This window comes from Enoplosus armatus, chromosome 5 (assembly GCF_043641665.1).
Source record: "Enoplosus armatus isolate fEnoArm2 chromosome 5, fEnoArm2.hap1, whole genome shotgun sequence".
Taxonomy (NCBI): domain Eukaryota; kingdom Metazoa; phylum Chordata; class Actinopteri; order Centrarchiformes; family Enoplosidae; genus Enoplosus; species Enoplosus armatus.
Window position 1 is genome coordinate 11,943,810 of NC_092184.1, and position 16,145 is coordinate 11,959,954.

General features: G+C 42.1%; 2 protein-coding genes and 2 non-coding genes across 4 annotated transcripts; 3 read left to right on the plus strand and 1 right to left on the minus strand.

Moving 5' to 3' along the window:
- The first annotated feature begins 2,885 nt into the window (after positions 1-2,885).
- On the plus strand, positions 2,886-2,957 carry trnap-cgg (transfer RNA proline (anticodon CGG)). The gene has a single exon. It is a non-coding gene; the product is annotated as a tRNA-Pro (tRNA).
- A 262-nt stretch (positions 2,958-3,219) lies between these two features.
- On the minus strand, positions 3,220-3,291 carry trnap-agg (transfer RNA proline (anticodon AGG)). Its single transcript has one exon. It is a non-coding gene; the product is annotated as a tRNA-Pro (tRNA).
- An 825-nt stretch (positions 3,292-4,116) lies between these two features.
- thap12b (THAP domain containing 12b) lies at positions 4,117-7,913 on the plus strand. The gene is made up of 5 exons (XM_070906293.1): positions 4,117-4,213; positions 4,889-5,009; positions 5,101-5,208; positions 5,297-5,333; positions 5,440-7,913. The coding sequence occupies exons 1-5, from the start codon at positions 4,125-4,127 to the stop codon at positions 7,389-7,391; spliced, it is 2,307 nt and encodes a 768-aa protein (XP_070762394.1). The 5' UTR covers positions 4,117-4,124; the 3' UTR covers positions 7,392-7,913.
- Positions 7,914-9,174: 1,261 nt separating this feature from the next.
- map6b (microtubule-associated protein 6b) lies at positions 9,175-14,778 on the plus strand. Its single transcript, XM_070906455.1, has 3 exons — positions 9,175-9,902; positions 11,580-11,793; positions 14,569-14,778. The coding sequence occupies exons 1-3, from the start codon at positions 9,175-9,177 to the stop codon at positions 14,776-14,778; spliced, it is 1,152 nt and encodes a 383-aa protein (XP_070762556.1).
- Positions 14,779-16,145: the final 1,367 nt, after the last annotated feature.

A 16,145-nucleotide genomic window follows, 5' to 3' on the forward strand; every position in this document is an offset into this window, starting at 1 on the left:
CGGTTCAAACCGTGGACTGCCTGACATTACTGTTCCACTGTTTCTTAATTATTTTGCCCTTTTTAAGTGAAATTTCTCGTAAAAGCTGCTTGTAAATCCTGTAGCTTGACAATGAGGGGAAGTGTTTGCGGTGATATTTCTTGTTGTTGGTCGGTATTGTGTAACTCTGTTAAAGGGGAGCACATAGCAGTGGAGTCCCTATAGCGTGTGCTGGCCGGGTGGAGAGGAGACCCTGCAGGTGGATACTGACACCAACCGGGTCAAAGGAGAGGGAGGCACCACCCCTCAGGCCTAGAGGCCCCGTAGTCCTGCAAGCTGCAACCGGGCCCGGCACAGATGAGAGCAGCGATGGGCACGGGAGACGAAAGGACCCAGCCCAGTGAAAGGAAGACAGTCAGTGGCTGGTTCTAGATAACCCTTTGGCCTTATGACTCATGGACTTGGAATGGGATGGAGCTGGACATTATCATTTGAATTAAGATGGCTTTTCTCTATTTTTCTCTCTAGACAGCCCTTAATTCTTTAAGGAAATTAAAACAACTTAGAAAAGGTAAATAAGAATGGTAATTTGAGGCCTTTCTCGACAAAGATTTCTTCTTCAGCAGGGCCCCACATAACAGGGTCTTATTGTACACAACAACCTCCTAAACATTACTTCCTTGAAAATCTTATTCACTGGTTAAGGATTTTGCAGTGGAAAGAACTATCTATTCCAGAGTCTACCCTTTTTTGTTTTGTTATTTTTCCCCCTTGCATGTAGTTCCTCATCAGAACCACCTGCACAAGTCTCTCCATCCAAAACATGGAAACTGAAGAAAAAAATGAGTTAAGTGACTGCCTTTTTTCTCCTCAAATTATGCTGTGAATTTTACAAGAATTTATTTTCCCTTTGGATATGTTTTTATACCAAAGCAGTTGTTTTATAGCATATAGGTGTCTGTAACCAATAATGTAGCAGTTCACCACTTTGACGCAAAGTTTATCAAGATCTTATTTTAACGTCAATACAAACAGCTGCAATATATTACTTTAGCAAAACTGGAGACCGTTGTTGAGACCGTTGGCTATTGTGTATTCTGGCCAGATTTGTTTGCAACGTTTTACCAAAACTGTTTCCATATTAATTGGTAGATTATTTTGGGAGTCTTTTAAAACTTTGGTATGTTAGAGAATTTGGTAGTTACTCTGCAGGCTCCGGAGTAGCAAGATAGAAGCTGATGGTTTAAAAAAAAAAAAGGAGACTAATGCGTTCTATTTCTGTGTCGTCGTTTTTCTTTTGCCCCCATCATACTATTTCAAAGGGTTTTGCTGCCTTTCATACATCATTTGGTCAACTTGGCTAGTTTCTGCCGTGAAGCAAGACTTTATGTCATTGTCTTGGCAGGGTAAGGATAATTGTGGCAAATCAGTTTGTGTTGAATGGTATTTTTCTGATAGGTAGGACAGATCCCCCATGATTGTTGTCCTATTCAAAGGGAAAGGGTGTCCGTCAACCCACAATCACATGCTTTGCCTAGGCAGACATGCATGTCCTCAAAACATTATAGTCAATAACCAGATTTTTTTTTTATATCAGGGATTTTGAAGTGCTTTCTTTCTTCTGTTGCTCATTTTACCAGCTTTGAAATTAGACAGAAAGACCTGCCCCCAGCCACCTTTCAAATTAAGGGCAGGCCACAGGTCATGCTGTTGCCATTTTAAAGGAGAAACCATCATAAGAAATCATGCTTGGTATTTCCACAAACAAATGTAAAGCTACCTATATTGAGATTGGGGTTTTATCTGGATGTCAAGGTTAATTGCAAATTTGCAATCATTTTTCATACCCCGCTGAATTTGAGACATTTAGAAATTGCCAGTGGTTTTATTACTGGCACTCATACTGGTACTAAACATTCCAAAAATAAAGACTGAAAAAGAAAAAAAATTGACTGCAGTGACTCGTAAGTGTGCGCCTATTTCAGATCATGCTGATTGACCTCTTATTTAGAGCAGTTGTCATGAAATGCAGCCCCTTTTTAATAGTTGAAATAGAATTTATGTATATATTTATATTTTTTTAATAAAGGAAGTATAGAACTCACTACCTTGCTCCTGCTGGTATGTTGATTATGTTTGTCAATTTGGTGACCATTCAGTGGGCAGGAACTCCTGTTTTCTTAGTGGCAAAACCTTGCCTTTTGGCAAAGGTACTTGACTACATCAGGACAACACTATGAGGTAGGGTTTGAATCAAACAGGGAAAGCTAGATCTTCAAACCTTAATAATTTTCACAGGGTATATTGTAAGTGCATGTACATCACAAACCTTACTTTTTGGTTATATGAGAAGCACATGGTTGAAAAAAAGGTTCCATCTTTCATAAGCCTGTTAAGTTTGTGGGTTATACACAAACACCTATACTTGTTGACATATCTGAACACCCAACAGAAGTTGAAATCCTCTTATTTAATTTGAATTATCCTTTTCATTTTTGATTTCACATTTTTTCACTTTTTTTGTACATGCAACATGCACTATAGAATTGAACAGCATGGGGGAAAGGATAAGTCCATGTATCCACAGATTGTAAGATCTAGTCAAGACTTTGCTGTGTTTATGACAATGCCCTTTGTATTATATTAAGACAGTCTTATGTATGATATATAAAAAGAAGTTAATTGAATTGCTCTGTGTGTCTTTATTGTTCTCTGACAACTCCATCTATATTAACTACTTTCCAAGACTTGTAAACAATAACATAATCATGCATAATCAAAAAAGAATCAGTGCTTTTCCCAGTTAACGTTGACAGACTAGTGTTCTGTAAAGCAGTATGAAAGAGAAAATCTGTGTTGTGTGTAGTACTTTATAGAAGAGAAGAAACAATGAGGCTTTACGTTCTGGCTCGTTGGTCTAGGGGTATGATTCTCGCTTCGGGTGCGAGAGGTCCCGGGTTCAAATCCCGGACGAGCCCTCCATATTTTACTCGTCAAAGGCTATAAAAAGTCGGCTGTATAGCGAATGTAAACTGCGAAGGTGTATTGCTTATGTGAATACGTAGTATTACGTTGTAATATCGAAAGATATCCTTCTGTTGCGGTGTCACTCTGAGGTTTTCCGATGCTGACTATTATCCGTGTGCGCGGATGTTGCTGTCCGGGTGAGTGCCGAGGCCATAGATGAGGTCAGTATCTTCAGTGCCTGTGCGATATGATTTTAATCATTTCATAAAAATAGGGCTCGTCCGGGATTTGAACCCGGGACCTCTCGCACCCTAAGCGAGAATCATACCCCTAGACCAACGAGCCATGTGACTGTGTAAGTTGATCGGCTGTTTCAAATACTCAGACGCATACCAGTCAACAATATTACACTATATTTATTGATACGTACTCATTTACGAAACAGCCATTCTAGCAACAGCATTTACTGGAATTAACACATAGCTAACTAGTTAAGTATCTAATACTGACTGGAATGAGTAAGGAAAGAGGAACTGATGGTAATACGTACCTAACGATTACTAAAGGATTTATTTTCTAGAATAGATAGGAATCTGTTTTCTTTTCATACGGTCAGTTAATGGCCTACATCAATAACGGGTCGCGACAGCTAGCGTACTTCACACACCTTAGCAAATATAGTGACGATCAAACTGGTCGCCCCACCGACAGAGGTATACTGTCTATGGCCGTACCCTTATAGCTAGGAAGCTCCTGTCCTGTAGTGAATTAGCCAGTGGATGGCAGCAGTGCACCTTGAAGAGCTGCTGTCACTGCATTCAAGGATGTAGAAGAAAAATCGGTTGGCTGTCTTTTAATTGGTCGATAGAATGGCTAACGAGCGACCAATAGTTATACCTCAGAGTGTGGGCACGTCCAATCAGGCGCCTTGTGGGCGGGACATCGAGCTGCAAAACGATCTACTCCAAATTCAACCGTTGTGAATGTGTCGTGAATCCAGTCTGCACAGTTTGATAGTTGTTTATGGAAACGCCTATCGGACCCTATTTGTGGTCATATAAGTTGTCTGTGTGTGTTAGAAATCACCTACGGCCACGCGAGTCCCTAAACGAAAGCGCTAAAGTTAGCAGATGATAATAGTCAGCTAGGTTAGCTAAGCTAACGACCTAGCTTTAAACATGCCGAATTTTTGCGCGGCCCCAAACTGTACACGGAAGAGCACACAATCAGATTTGGCATTTTTTCGGTTTCCACGGGACCCAGAAAGGTAAGGGGTCGTATCTAACGTTACTCACGTTGACGACTTTGACGAACTTCACTATTCATGTAACTATGATTAAACTTCTGCGATTTCTCAGTCAGAGTTGTACTAGAATGACAGTGAAATCATAGCATCTGTTAAGTGAGCTACTAACTGAAGCATTACCCCATATAAAACGCAAATGCATATCCAGGTTTATCTTTAAACTTAGTGGCAGAGTGAGTTTAGGGCTACTTGGTAGGTAAGAGTAGGCTACAACATGTAAACTACATGTAGGTAATGGGCACTAATTACATTTATGTAATGTGGTCTCAGTAATACTCACTGCAGCCATGAAACACTACGGCCATTTTCATATTTGAAAATTCAACATAAAGCAAGACATATTTTTTCCAATTATTTATTAAGTAATTTCTTCATATTCTGAGCTGTGGCAAGAGCTGTTTTCACCACAGTGTGACAGTTTTCCCACAGCAGTGAGTTGCTCTTTGAGATCTGTTGTGTAGTATAATAGTAGGGAGACCGTAATGTCTATCAGCACCACACTCAACAAGTTTAATGTGTACATGTCACATGTCCCGTATGAACACATGAACTATGTTAATAGAAGGTACAGTTACTGTCTCAGTGCATTACTGTTCTTCAAATGTCACATAAAGCTGGTGTGTGTGTCTTCTTTAGATGCCGAATCTGGGTCGAGAACTGCCGCAGGGCAGATCTAGAGGCGAAAACATCAGACCAGTTGAATAAGCACTACAGATTATGTGCCAAACACTTCGACCCAGCGATGGTGTGCAAAACAGTGAGTATCTCACATGATTCCAGCCAACAGCCAGGCAGCATGTTTCCACTTATTTCCCAATAATGGCTTATTTGAGTTTATTGCTTTTCAGAGCCCCTATAGGACTGTATTGAAGGACACCGCCATTCCAACTATATTTGATCTAACAAGCCACCTAAGAAATCCTCATACCAGACATCGCAAGCGGATTAAAGAACTTGTAAGAAAAGTGTATTAAGGTCAATTTCATTGTTTTAAATGCACCTCTTAATCTTAATGGTTTGACCAACTGTTGTTTTTGATTTCAGACTGAAGAAGATATCAGGAAGATTAAAGAAAGGAGATGTAAGTAAATAGGAAATGTATTTGTGGTAAAATAATTGCATATTCGTTTTATTCAGCATCAATTGATTTAAAATGATCACTGTGCCTTTCTTGTCTCTCCCCCCAGTGGCATCTTCTATTGAACAACTTGTTTCCAAAAAAGATGCAGCAGTCGAGGATACCACAAGCACCAATGAGGATGAACCTCAGCTGTCCACAGAGGAGAAGGAGTTTCGTGAATACCTGAGATCCTTGTTTGAGGTTGTGGTCCTGTTGGGAAAACAGAGCATCCCGTTAGTGGCTGACAAAGCATCTGAAGCTGAGCACATGTCCAACAACTTCCAGGCCCTTCTGGATTACCGCATGAATGCTGGAGATGAAGCTTTGAAGAAGCGGTTCGAGGGGACAGCTGTGAACAGAGAATACCTCTCTGCAACCCAGCAGAGCCAGCTCCTGGACGTCTGTGAGAACACGGTGAGAGAGGAGATGCTGATGGAGGTGAGAGAGAGTCGCTTCTTCTCCCTCGTGACGGGTGACCTTGTAGAATTTGCCAACGAGAAACACCTGCCTCTATTTTTACGCTTTGTGAATCAGCAGAATGTCCTTCGAGAGGAGTTTTTGGACTTTATGCTGTTTGACGGCGATGAGGCTGCACTGGTTGAGAGGCTGGAAGCCCAGCTGACTGACCGTTGGGGGCTTAGCATGGAGGACTGCCGGGGTCAGGCCCACAAAGCCACTGGGACTTCCACCACCAAGATGAAAGCTGTGGCAGTATTACTGATGGAGAAGTATCCCTTGGCATTGCACATGTCTTGCTCTCATATGGCACTGAACATCCACCTGGCCAACAGTCTGCCTTTTCCCAATGTCCAGGTCGTCATGGAGACTATGAGGAGGATTGGTGCTTTCTTTAGATCCCCGTTTGCTCAGGATGAGCTTGAGAAAGCTATCTTTACTCACTACCAGAAAAACGAAGAGAAAGGAACTGCACTAAAACAGGCCTGTGACTTGGGATGGATGGAGCAGCACAATGTCTTTGACGTGCTGCTCGACATGTTGCCGCCCTTGCTGCTGTGCATGGACACCATTCGGGAGAATGATGAGGGAAAGTTTGCTGGTGCTGCCACAGCGAATGCGTATTCAATCGCAGAAACCTTCGCAGACTTTGAGATTATTGTCACCATCGTCATCTTAAAGAATGTTCTCACCTTCACCAGAGCCTTCGGGAGGAATCTCCAAGGGGAAACGCTTGATGTGTTTTTTGCTGCCAACAGTCTAACTGCTGTCCTGCATTCACTGAATGAGGTCAATGATAACATCGATGTGTACCATGAATTCTGGTACGAGGAGGCTGTGAATGTGGCCAATGTAATGGAGATTCCTGTGAAGGTCCCGAGGCTGTTTCTTCGGAAACAGCGTGCAGCTGAGGTGGGAGAAATCCAAGCAGAGGCATATTTTAAAGAGTATGTGACTGTTCCTGTTATCCATGGCATCATGCAGGAGGTGGAGGACATGTTCTCTGAGACCAACCTCAAAGCTCTCAAGTGCCTGTCGCTGGTACCGGCCGTCATGGGCCAAATGAAGTTCAACACCACTGAGGAGAACTACGCAGATGTTTACCGCAACGACCTCCCCAACCCAGACACACTTCCTGCGGAGCTTCACTGCTGGAGAATCAAGTGGAAGCACAGGGGCAAAGAGGTGCGCCTGCCCACCACCATCCATGAAACCCTTCAGCTGCCAGATGTCAAGTTCTTTCCCAACGTGAACTCCTTCCTCAAGGTGCTCTCCACCTTGCCAGTGCTGAAATTAGAGGACAACAGAAGCGTCACAGCTAGTGAACGGCTACAGGCTTATCTTGGCAACGTGCCTGCTAAGCAGTGGAACAAGAGTCTTGCAATGCTGAACATCAACACTTATGTCAAACACGACTTGGATGTCATGGTAGACAAATATTGCAGACTCTATCCAGAGGACGACCCTGAGGCTGAGGAAGTGGCTGAAGCTGAAGCTGAAGCTGAGGCTGAGGCTGAGGAAGTGGCTGAAGCTGAGGCTGAGGGAGGTGTCGTGACGAAATGATACGACACAGACTCTGAGCTTGCGTAGCTGTTCTGGGACAAAAGTGAATGAAGCAGATGTGCCGTCAGTCATAAACACATCCTTCTTTGGTCGCTCATTTATGTGTTTGTTTTTTGTACACCTGGATATAAGTACTAATGATTTTAATGCAGATGAAAAGAATTATGGATGCCATTTGTACTGAGTCCCTAAGGTTTCTAAAAAAAAAAAAAAGAAAAAAAAGACCCTTGTTCTTATTGTATGTTGTGAAAGTAATGTATTTAAATGCATTGCAGCTGAATCTTCCATTGTAAATAAGTACGCAAATTTGGAAACATTGAAATTATATAAAAAAAGAGACTCAATAAAGATTGCAGCACCACAAAACATCCAGAAATGTATGGCAGTGTCAAGGTTATCACCTGTAAATGTTCTGAGTCTATAGTTTTCCTATTAGACTAGCCTTCTCTGTAATGATGTGACCTTAAGGAAAGTATTTTGTAGCCTATGTTTCTTTCATTTGTTTAATATTTCTAATTAAATTTTCTGCACAAATGAACTGCCATAAACGGCTCATTTACTGGTAGCTTTTCTTCATTGTGAGCTTTCAATTCAAACCGCATGATGAAGCTCTGCTGATTCCTTTCCACTGACTTTGCGGCAGGAAGAACACAAGAGGGAGCAGTTACACTAATATCAGCTGAAGTCCCTGAGTTCATGCTCAATGGGAAGCCATGTTTTTTCTTTTATAAATGCGCTTATACTGCTAGAATAACATACTCTGGCTAGTTAAAAGGGCCAGTGTCACATCACCAGCACACTGAAAGTTCACCTCTTTAAAGGGTACACTGACTGAAATAGCTCTTGATATGTAATAAAGTTACATGTGTGTGTCATCATGTAACTCTTGGAGGAAATGGGACACAACTCTGGAAGGAACAGTGACTGTATGTCATTGTGATCATTATTCATGTTTCTCTTTTGCTGCAGTAATCATTAACCTGTCAGATTGCACATAAAGGTTCATCTGTTTTCAGTTTGATTTGATAAAATCTTTTGTATATTATTCAAAATGAAGACACTTTGTCTACATCTTTGTGGCAAATTGTTACTTTTTATTTGTCTCTTTTCCATCTACCAGTTTAAAATGATAAAATAATAATAATAAATGTGAATACATGCAAGTATTTGAGCCTTGCAGTTTGATATTTCTTTTCCCAATTTTCAGCAACATTGTCGGCCATTTCCTCCGAATGCAACAACAGGCTGGTTCATCCACTGTAGTTGGCGTCTTCTGACATGGCAGCACAGGGGTTAAACGTGTCTCCTCCCTCTTCGCTGGCCAGACGGTGACGAGCTCAGGTGATAGTTGGCCGTGCGAGCTGCAGGACCCCGGGCATCTCGAGGCATCACGCAAATGTGGGTGGGGTCGCTTTGATGCGCAACCAGACAGCAATGTGCACTCCACAGCAAACCCCAAAGTCCGTCTAAACTTCCAGTAAGAGCAAACAGCCTGCAGGAGGAGAGAGAGAGAGAGAGAGAGAGAGAGGGAGGCGTGGGGGCTCTCCTTCCTTAGTCTCATGCAAAAGATTGGTGAGATATACTCATCAGAGAATTACATAAAGCTAGAAGGAGGAATAACCCTGACTGGACGGAAACTGAGAGGGAAGCCTACAGGGTGAAGGACCGAGCACTTGCAGGTCTTCGGGTCGTGAGTAGGACGTTTATTCACACGTTTATCCCTGATTTAGAGTGTTTCTTTGCATCTTACTCCTCGCCAGCCTCCTAGTATTTATTTATCACCATGGCATGGCCGTGCATTACGCGTGCTTGCTGCATCAACCGCTTTTGGACCGAGCTGGACAAAGCGGACATCGCGGTGCCTTTGGTTTTCACCAAATACTCAGATGTGGCCGACGTGCAGCATCTTCATCACCCGCAGCCGAAACAGAAGAGGGCCGGTGCCATTGCCATAGAAACCCAGCCCCATCCCGGCGAGCAGGAGGCTGGGAAGGCACCGCCCGCGACGGGTGCCGCAGCGGGCAAAGATGGCTCTACTGCGTCCGTCATGCGCCAAGACTTCAAGGCGTGGAGAGTGCGCCCCGAGCCCAGCTGCAAGCCCAGGAATGAGTATCAACGCTCGGCGGCCCCCTTCAACAACGAAACGCAGTATCAGAAGGATTATAAGCCATGGCCCATACCGAAGAAGCACGATCACCCCTGGATCCCCAAACCGAGCCCCACGGGCGGGCCGGAGCGGAGCGCAGGCAGCGGCAAGCTGGAGCACGCGGCCACCGAGGCCGAGACCGGCGTGGAGAAGAGCGAGATCGAGGAGAAAATGCAGGAGAAGGAAGCCAAGGAGCCGATGAAGAGGAGCGTGAAGAGGGAGAAGTCGGCAGAGAGACAAACGGGTGAAAAGACGGAGGGACAGATGCCCGCAGATGCGAGCGCCGAGCAGAGGAAAGGCAGAGCAGCTGCAGACGCTCTCAACAGACAGATAAAGGAGGTGATGTCGACTTCCAGCAGCTACAGGTAAGTCTGCGAGGGGGCCAGCCATGATCATGCAGCATCAGGGGCGACAAATGTATTCTTAACTTGTTCCAAGCCCATTGGAATAAAAGCCTGCGTTTTCTTTTGCTTTCCTGTGACTTTAGAAAGGTTACAACTGATACATTTTATTTCTAAGGCTGTCAACAGTGCTGCATACAAGTAGCCCCTGTTACACGACACTTCTGACAGCAACAGCCCACAGAGGTAGCCCATGAATGCCACACTGCTCTGTCCAGTGATAAAACACCATTTAGAGATCATATATTATTTGGTATGATGATATTTGGTGTTTCGTGGTCTCTTGTTACAATCTCCTGGGATTTCCAAAGCAAACTGATATTGCCAGCAGATAAAGGTTGCATTATTGATTTTATTTTCTTGCTTTGGCCTCCCTAAGAGTACTACCAAGTCAATGCCCATGAATGAGTTCAGCCAGTAAATGGGTCTGAATCTAATTATGTGTCTTAACATGGTTTCTTTGCTCAGGCTTCCTCCGAATTGGATTGGGGATGCTTAATGCAAGTTAACAAGACTGGCTGGCTTCAGTCTGCCCCTCTGAAATACTGAAGTTAACATGTGTTGTACCAGTGCCCTCAAGTTTCTGTTGAGTTTGTTAAAGAGAACCTTATTCCAAATGAGTGTTTTATATGGACTTTACTGACCAGCAAACGTCATGTGCCACTCATTAAAGCGCCTTGTGAGCAATAAAACAAAATGAAATCTTATTACATAATGAAATGCTGGATTAATAATTAGAAGCCGTTGTGGCTTGGCAGAATAAGAACACAGACACGTACAACAAGAATAAACAAAGAAACCGAGACATTGTTCGGAAGTTGAAAGGCTACGTGTTTTTTTAATCTTTGACCTAGAATTTCAGGCTTTCTAGCAATTACAATTCAGTCAACAAGTCAGCGGGATGCTTTCTTAGTCACTGAATGGAAACTACCTTTGATTTCAGCAATTAATAAGAAAAACACAGTTCAGCACACACTGCAATACCAGTTACCAGTGATGAAGCTGAATGTATTATCCCTATTGTCCATAATAGGTGTTTAAAAGTCCATGAGCCTGGCATGTCAGGCCGTACAGAACTTAGAAAGTAAATCTAAAGATCACATTTTGACATCAATACTAGCTGCTCATGGTGATGTGTATTATTCATTTAACATGAGCACTGGCCAATATGCCAATCATAATCCATACCTAGCAAAACTACTTCTAGACAGTCTTCAAACGTTTTGATTAACACACTCATTGTAAACTTGCTATTTTGTTAGCATGACCAGTTAGCATGATTGGCTGGTCCTAATGTGTAATGCTGCATGGTATGCCGCACAATTGGGACTATGTTGCTGCAAGGCAGTGTGCAAATCATGCAATGTTCACTTTCAACTATTTCAGTAACATTAAACCACATTTTAGAGCTGAAATGATTAGTGGATTGATCAATTAGGTCGACCAAAGCAAAAATGATTCACTCTCTGATTCCAGCTTCTCCATTATGAGGGTTTTGTGTTTCATCTTTAATCAAGACAAGAACAGGCCAAAACACAAAGATACATGCGATTAATAGAGAAAATAATTGATAATGAACAACAATCATAAATTGCAGCCGTAAAAAAAAAAAACTCTGCTTGCTCTTTCCATTGCTCTTAGGACTGAGTTCAAGGCATACAAGGATGTGAAACCAGTGAAGGCCATCAAAGCTCCATCTCAGTATAAACCCCCAGAGGAGGGGACCAGCCTGGAAACCAGCTACAGTGCCACATACAAGGGGGAGCAGGTGAAGGCTCACCCCACTGACAACAAGCTGGTGGAGCGCAGGAGGGTACGCAGCCTGTACAGTGAGCCGAGCAAGGAACCTGCGAAGGTGAGAGCACGTCCACACGCAGATCCACCGATGTTAGGTCTGTCAAATACTGCTACCATTACTAAGTGCATTGAATTATGTCTAAAACTTAATTAATACCCTACGTTTAGTACTTGTTTGAGTTCTTTCTCATTGGAAGCGCTACTGCATGTTATTTTATTTGTCACACTGTGCCTAATGGCAGGTGACTCGTTCTCAGACTTATTAAACACCAACAAAACAGCTTCGTATTTTAAACAAGATGTTTTAAATGACAAAATAAGCACTTGACATTTTTATATAATTCCATCATGCATATAAATCAGCCTGTAAAATGTTTAAATAAGCCAGTCTGTGTACATTTTAACTAAACAATTAATAACTCGGCAACTTTTACATACAAATGCAGAAAATATTGATTGTTACATTAATATCAAAACTTTAGATCATAGCAACAAGTGACTTCATCCCATATTAAAGTAGGCCTTTATTTGAAGATGTTCTCAACATGGATTGGTATCTGCGTGCATGTAACCGACAGTTCAGACATAAATTGGTTAATAATGTGTCTATAGCAGTGTGTTCATATGGCCACTCCCTCTCTCGTTCTTGTAGGACTTCTCAGAGACTGAGAGCAGCTCTGTTCTAAATCTGCTGTAGTCAGGTGTGTTCTCTGTTTCTTCTAGAAGGCATGGAGGCTGACCTCAAATTGATCGGACGCAAACTTGCATACTGTACACACACAGACACACACACACACACACACACACACACACACAGTATGTGCCTTGGCCAGTACGAGCCACAGTCACATGTGTCACCCAGCCGCCAGACGCAACCCTGCTAAAAAAGGATCCGCCACATCTTCACTGTTTGCCCACCTCTCAGCCTGCACCTCCCACCACCCTGTATGCAGCTGACCACGCAAATTCTGTGGGTTTATGCAAGACGGTGGATTCATTGATAAATGGAAGAAACAAAGAAGCTTAGATATTACCAAGTAACAGATGAGAATCCAAACAAAAGAGAAGGATTTATGGCATCAGTGGAGGCCAACAAGACAAAAAACCTTCTTCACATTTGATTAGTATGCATTTAAACAGATCTGCGCTGTTTAGGGCTCTATTTTGGTGATGATGTATGATGCAAATTACATTTTATTCACAAGTTTTTCCATGTCTGCACACAGTTGGCTCACCATGAATTTGACAGGGTGTGTGCCAATGGCCGTGGCATGTGGTGCAGTATATTTTTGGTATCAGGCATTGCCAACACTTGTTTGCAGATGATGTTATCCTTTTGGCTTTTGATGTCTGAGTGGCGTAGTAGCAGTTTGCAGCTCAGTGTCGTGAAGATCAAAAAATGTGTGCTAAAAATTTGTAAATGTGCTGAATGTAGTCTGGACCGTGAAAATGGCTGAACATTGTGGTTTAAAACCTTCTTTTAAGGTTTTTTGGGTCATGAATGACACAATTCTCTACCACACCCAATGATATTCCTCCTAATTCCATCATGACTAACTGTGTGTGGCAACAAAATTTACAATAAATATTTCCAATGCCTTACGCGCCACAACCCTATTATTCACAGAAATAGAGCCCTTCATTTTTTACTGCCAAAAACAGCTTTTTACAAACATTTGTCATCTCTTACAACTATACAAGTTTTTAAGGTTTTTTTATGCAGCAAAAGTTGAGCATGTTTGCAACTTATTTTGCTGTATACCAACTCTTACACAAATTCAACATTTGGGAGTGTACTTTATTGTTGTGGCAATGCAGACAAAGCAGACAGAAGCTGGGTGCCTTGCTTAAGGGCACATTCATCTCTGCACCCACATTTTCCCAGTCTGTATGGGAGTATGAACCAGCGATCCTCCAGTCACATGCCTGCTTCTTAAGCATCGAGGTTTTGCCACCACTATTAATGGTCCAATGTTACCAAAATATTTCATTCTTTGAGGCGTAAGACTAACATCATATACTAATATAAACCATGTACTTTGTATGTTATGCTTTCTTTAAAAGTCGATTTTAATGGAAAACTGCACGAACCACCATTCTATGAAAGGAAAGGCACAAATACACCTTTTGTGCTGTGTTTTTTTTTTCTTTTATCTTCATTTCACTAACCACATAATGCAAATATCACCTATACCATGTGGTGTCATTTGCTTGTCATTATTTTAAGTAACAGGATAAAAAAAGGTACGTACTGCATGCTAAAATAGGACTTTAACATGATTAAGATTCTCAGTCACTCGCAGTCGTTTCAAGGACTAGTTTGACATTTTGGAAAATGCGCTTATTTGCTTTCTTGACGAGAGTTAGATGATAAGATTGATACCGCTCTCATACATCATCTACATCTACATATGTATCCGTTGTTAAATATGAAGCTATAGCCAGCAGCTGTTTTTTCTTAGCTTAGCTTAGAACAAAGACCGTAAACTTCCTGGAATCTTGCCGTCACGGGAAAGCTCTGGACCAAGAAATAGTCTGGCACATAATCTGCTGTAAAACTTCTTTTGACAGAACCAGGCTAGCTGTTTCCCCCTGTTTCCAGTCTTTATGCTAAGCTAAGCGTCTTATGCTAAGCTAAGCGTCTGCTGGCTGTAGCTTCATATTTAATGGACAGACATGAGAGTGGTATTGATCCCCTCATGTAACTCTCTGCAACAAAGCGAATAAGTGCATTTCCCAAAATATGGAACTATTGCTTTAACACCAGTTGAAGTTTAATTGACTATTTTTGCAACAGTTTAATCTCAGTATTTTCACCTCTCCTCTCTTCCAGGTGGACAAACCAGTGTCTCGCACCAAACCAAAAAAGACACCAACAACAACAACAGGGAAGATGGTGAAAAAATCAAAAGAGAAGCAGCTTGCTAGTTCCCAGTCAGCCAAGAAGAAACCGTCTTTGGGCGCCCCAGAACCCAAACCAGAGGGAGTTGTCACAAAGAAGAGCAAAGAAATCAGCAATAGACTGGCTGAAGCGAAGCAGTAAAAGTAGTTCATCTCTACTCTTTTATGTGCGCGATCAAAGGCTACTTGGCGAATTAGGCGAATTTCTTCCCTTTGGTTTATTTCCTTACCTGTTGTTTTTGCTGTCCTGTCATATATTGTTCACCTTTGAATGGGCACTGATGTTGAGCTTTTAGAATAATGCAAATAAGTTCACTGTAAACTGTGTGTGTGTGTGTGTGTGTGTGTGTGTGTGAGCATGTGTGTATGTAAATGTGTGAAAGTATGTGACTTCCTTGTATTTTGGTGCACAGAACCGCTTTATATCATTGAGCACATTATTTGCACATTATTTATATATGAGTTCTGTTTAGCATCGAGCTATTAAAAAAAAGAGCCATCAGTACACACACATAGTACGTGTGTGAAAGGGCATTTTTACCTTTGTCTGAATGGAAGACAATTCAGATCAGTATTAAAATGATTGTAGAAAATGTCAAGGGGATGCCTTTTCTCTGAGACTGTATCACATGAGAGGTTTTGTGAAAGTACAAAATCTGCTTTACGGTTGCGTTTCCTAGTTACAGTGCCTCCGCTGTATGGTCCTGGTTTTCATTTCATTGTTCTGGATGATATCTGGTTTCATCAGTTTGGTTGCTAAGAAACTAAATGAACTGTAATATAATTGCTACAGCTTGCATGCAGGACCCCCTGTTTTTGGTTGAGTAGCAACATTTTAGCAGACTATATGTCACAGTCACATTTTAGCTTGTAAATTGAGCCATAAAGATAAATGTATAGGGGCAAGACCTTTTCAAATATAATGCATGTGTAGTAATAGATTCTGGTCACACCGAAAAACAACAAGTACACACAGTAAGTAAAATCATAGTCTAGTGGCTGTTAAAACTATAAAATAAACACACCAGCAATATGGTTTCACCCACAAAGATATTTCTTGCAATCTAAATGGAGATCCACTCCTTTGATTTAATGGGAATGCTGCAGCTCTTACGATGACTCAGTATTTTGTGACATTGTACTCCATCCTCTACTCTGAGCTGTGACGCTGTGATCGTGCTAAATAAGGGAAAAAAAACATTATGCATATAGGCCTGAGAACCTGTTGTATTCACTCAATCATTTTCACTCTGAATGAGCTGATCTCTCCAGGTGTTGAAGGACAAGGAATGGGCCAGGACTTGTAGTTCAGCTACTAAAATGCTGCTGTCTGAAAATGCGCAAATATCACATCTGTTCGTTGTGAGCGTGACATGAGGTGTTTTTACTAAAATGTCATCACACCCTCTTCCCCTCTCTGGTTGTAAACACAGTCGTCCCACCGTGATACCCTTAGTGGCCCGCGTGGCTGCAGTGTGTGAGGGCCAAGTCGAGCACTACCCACCGCAA

Coding starts and splice junctions, on each gene's coding strand:
- thap12b (XM_070906293.1), top strand. CDS start 4,125: ATGCCGAATTTTTGCGCGGCCCCAAACTGTACACGGAAGAGCACACAA. Junction 5,209..5,296: donor GCAAGCGGATTAAAGAACTT/GTAAGAAAAGTG, acceptor TTTTGATTTCAG/ACTGAAGAAGATATCAGGAA. Junction 5,334..5,439: donor GAAGATTAAAGAAAGGAGAT/GTAAGTAAATAG, acceptor CTCTCCCCCCAG/TGGCATCTTCTATTGAACAA.
- map6b (XM_070906455.1), top strand. CDS start 9,175: ATGGCATGGCCGTGCATTACGCGTGCTTGCTGCATCAACCGCTTTTGG. Junction 9,903..11,579: donor TCGACTTCCAGCAGCTACAG/GTAAGTCTGCGA, acceptor CATTGCTCTTAG/GACTGAGTTCAAGGCATACA. Junction 11,794..14,568: donor CGAGCAAGGAACCTGCGAAG/GTGAGAGCACGT, acceptor CCTCTCTTCCAG/GTGGACAAACCAGTGTCTCG.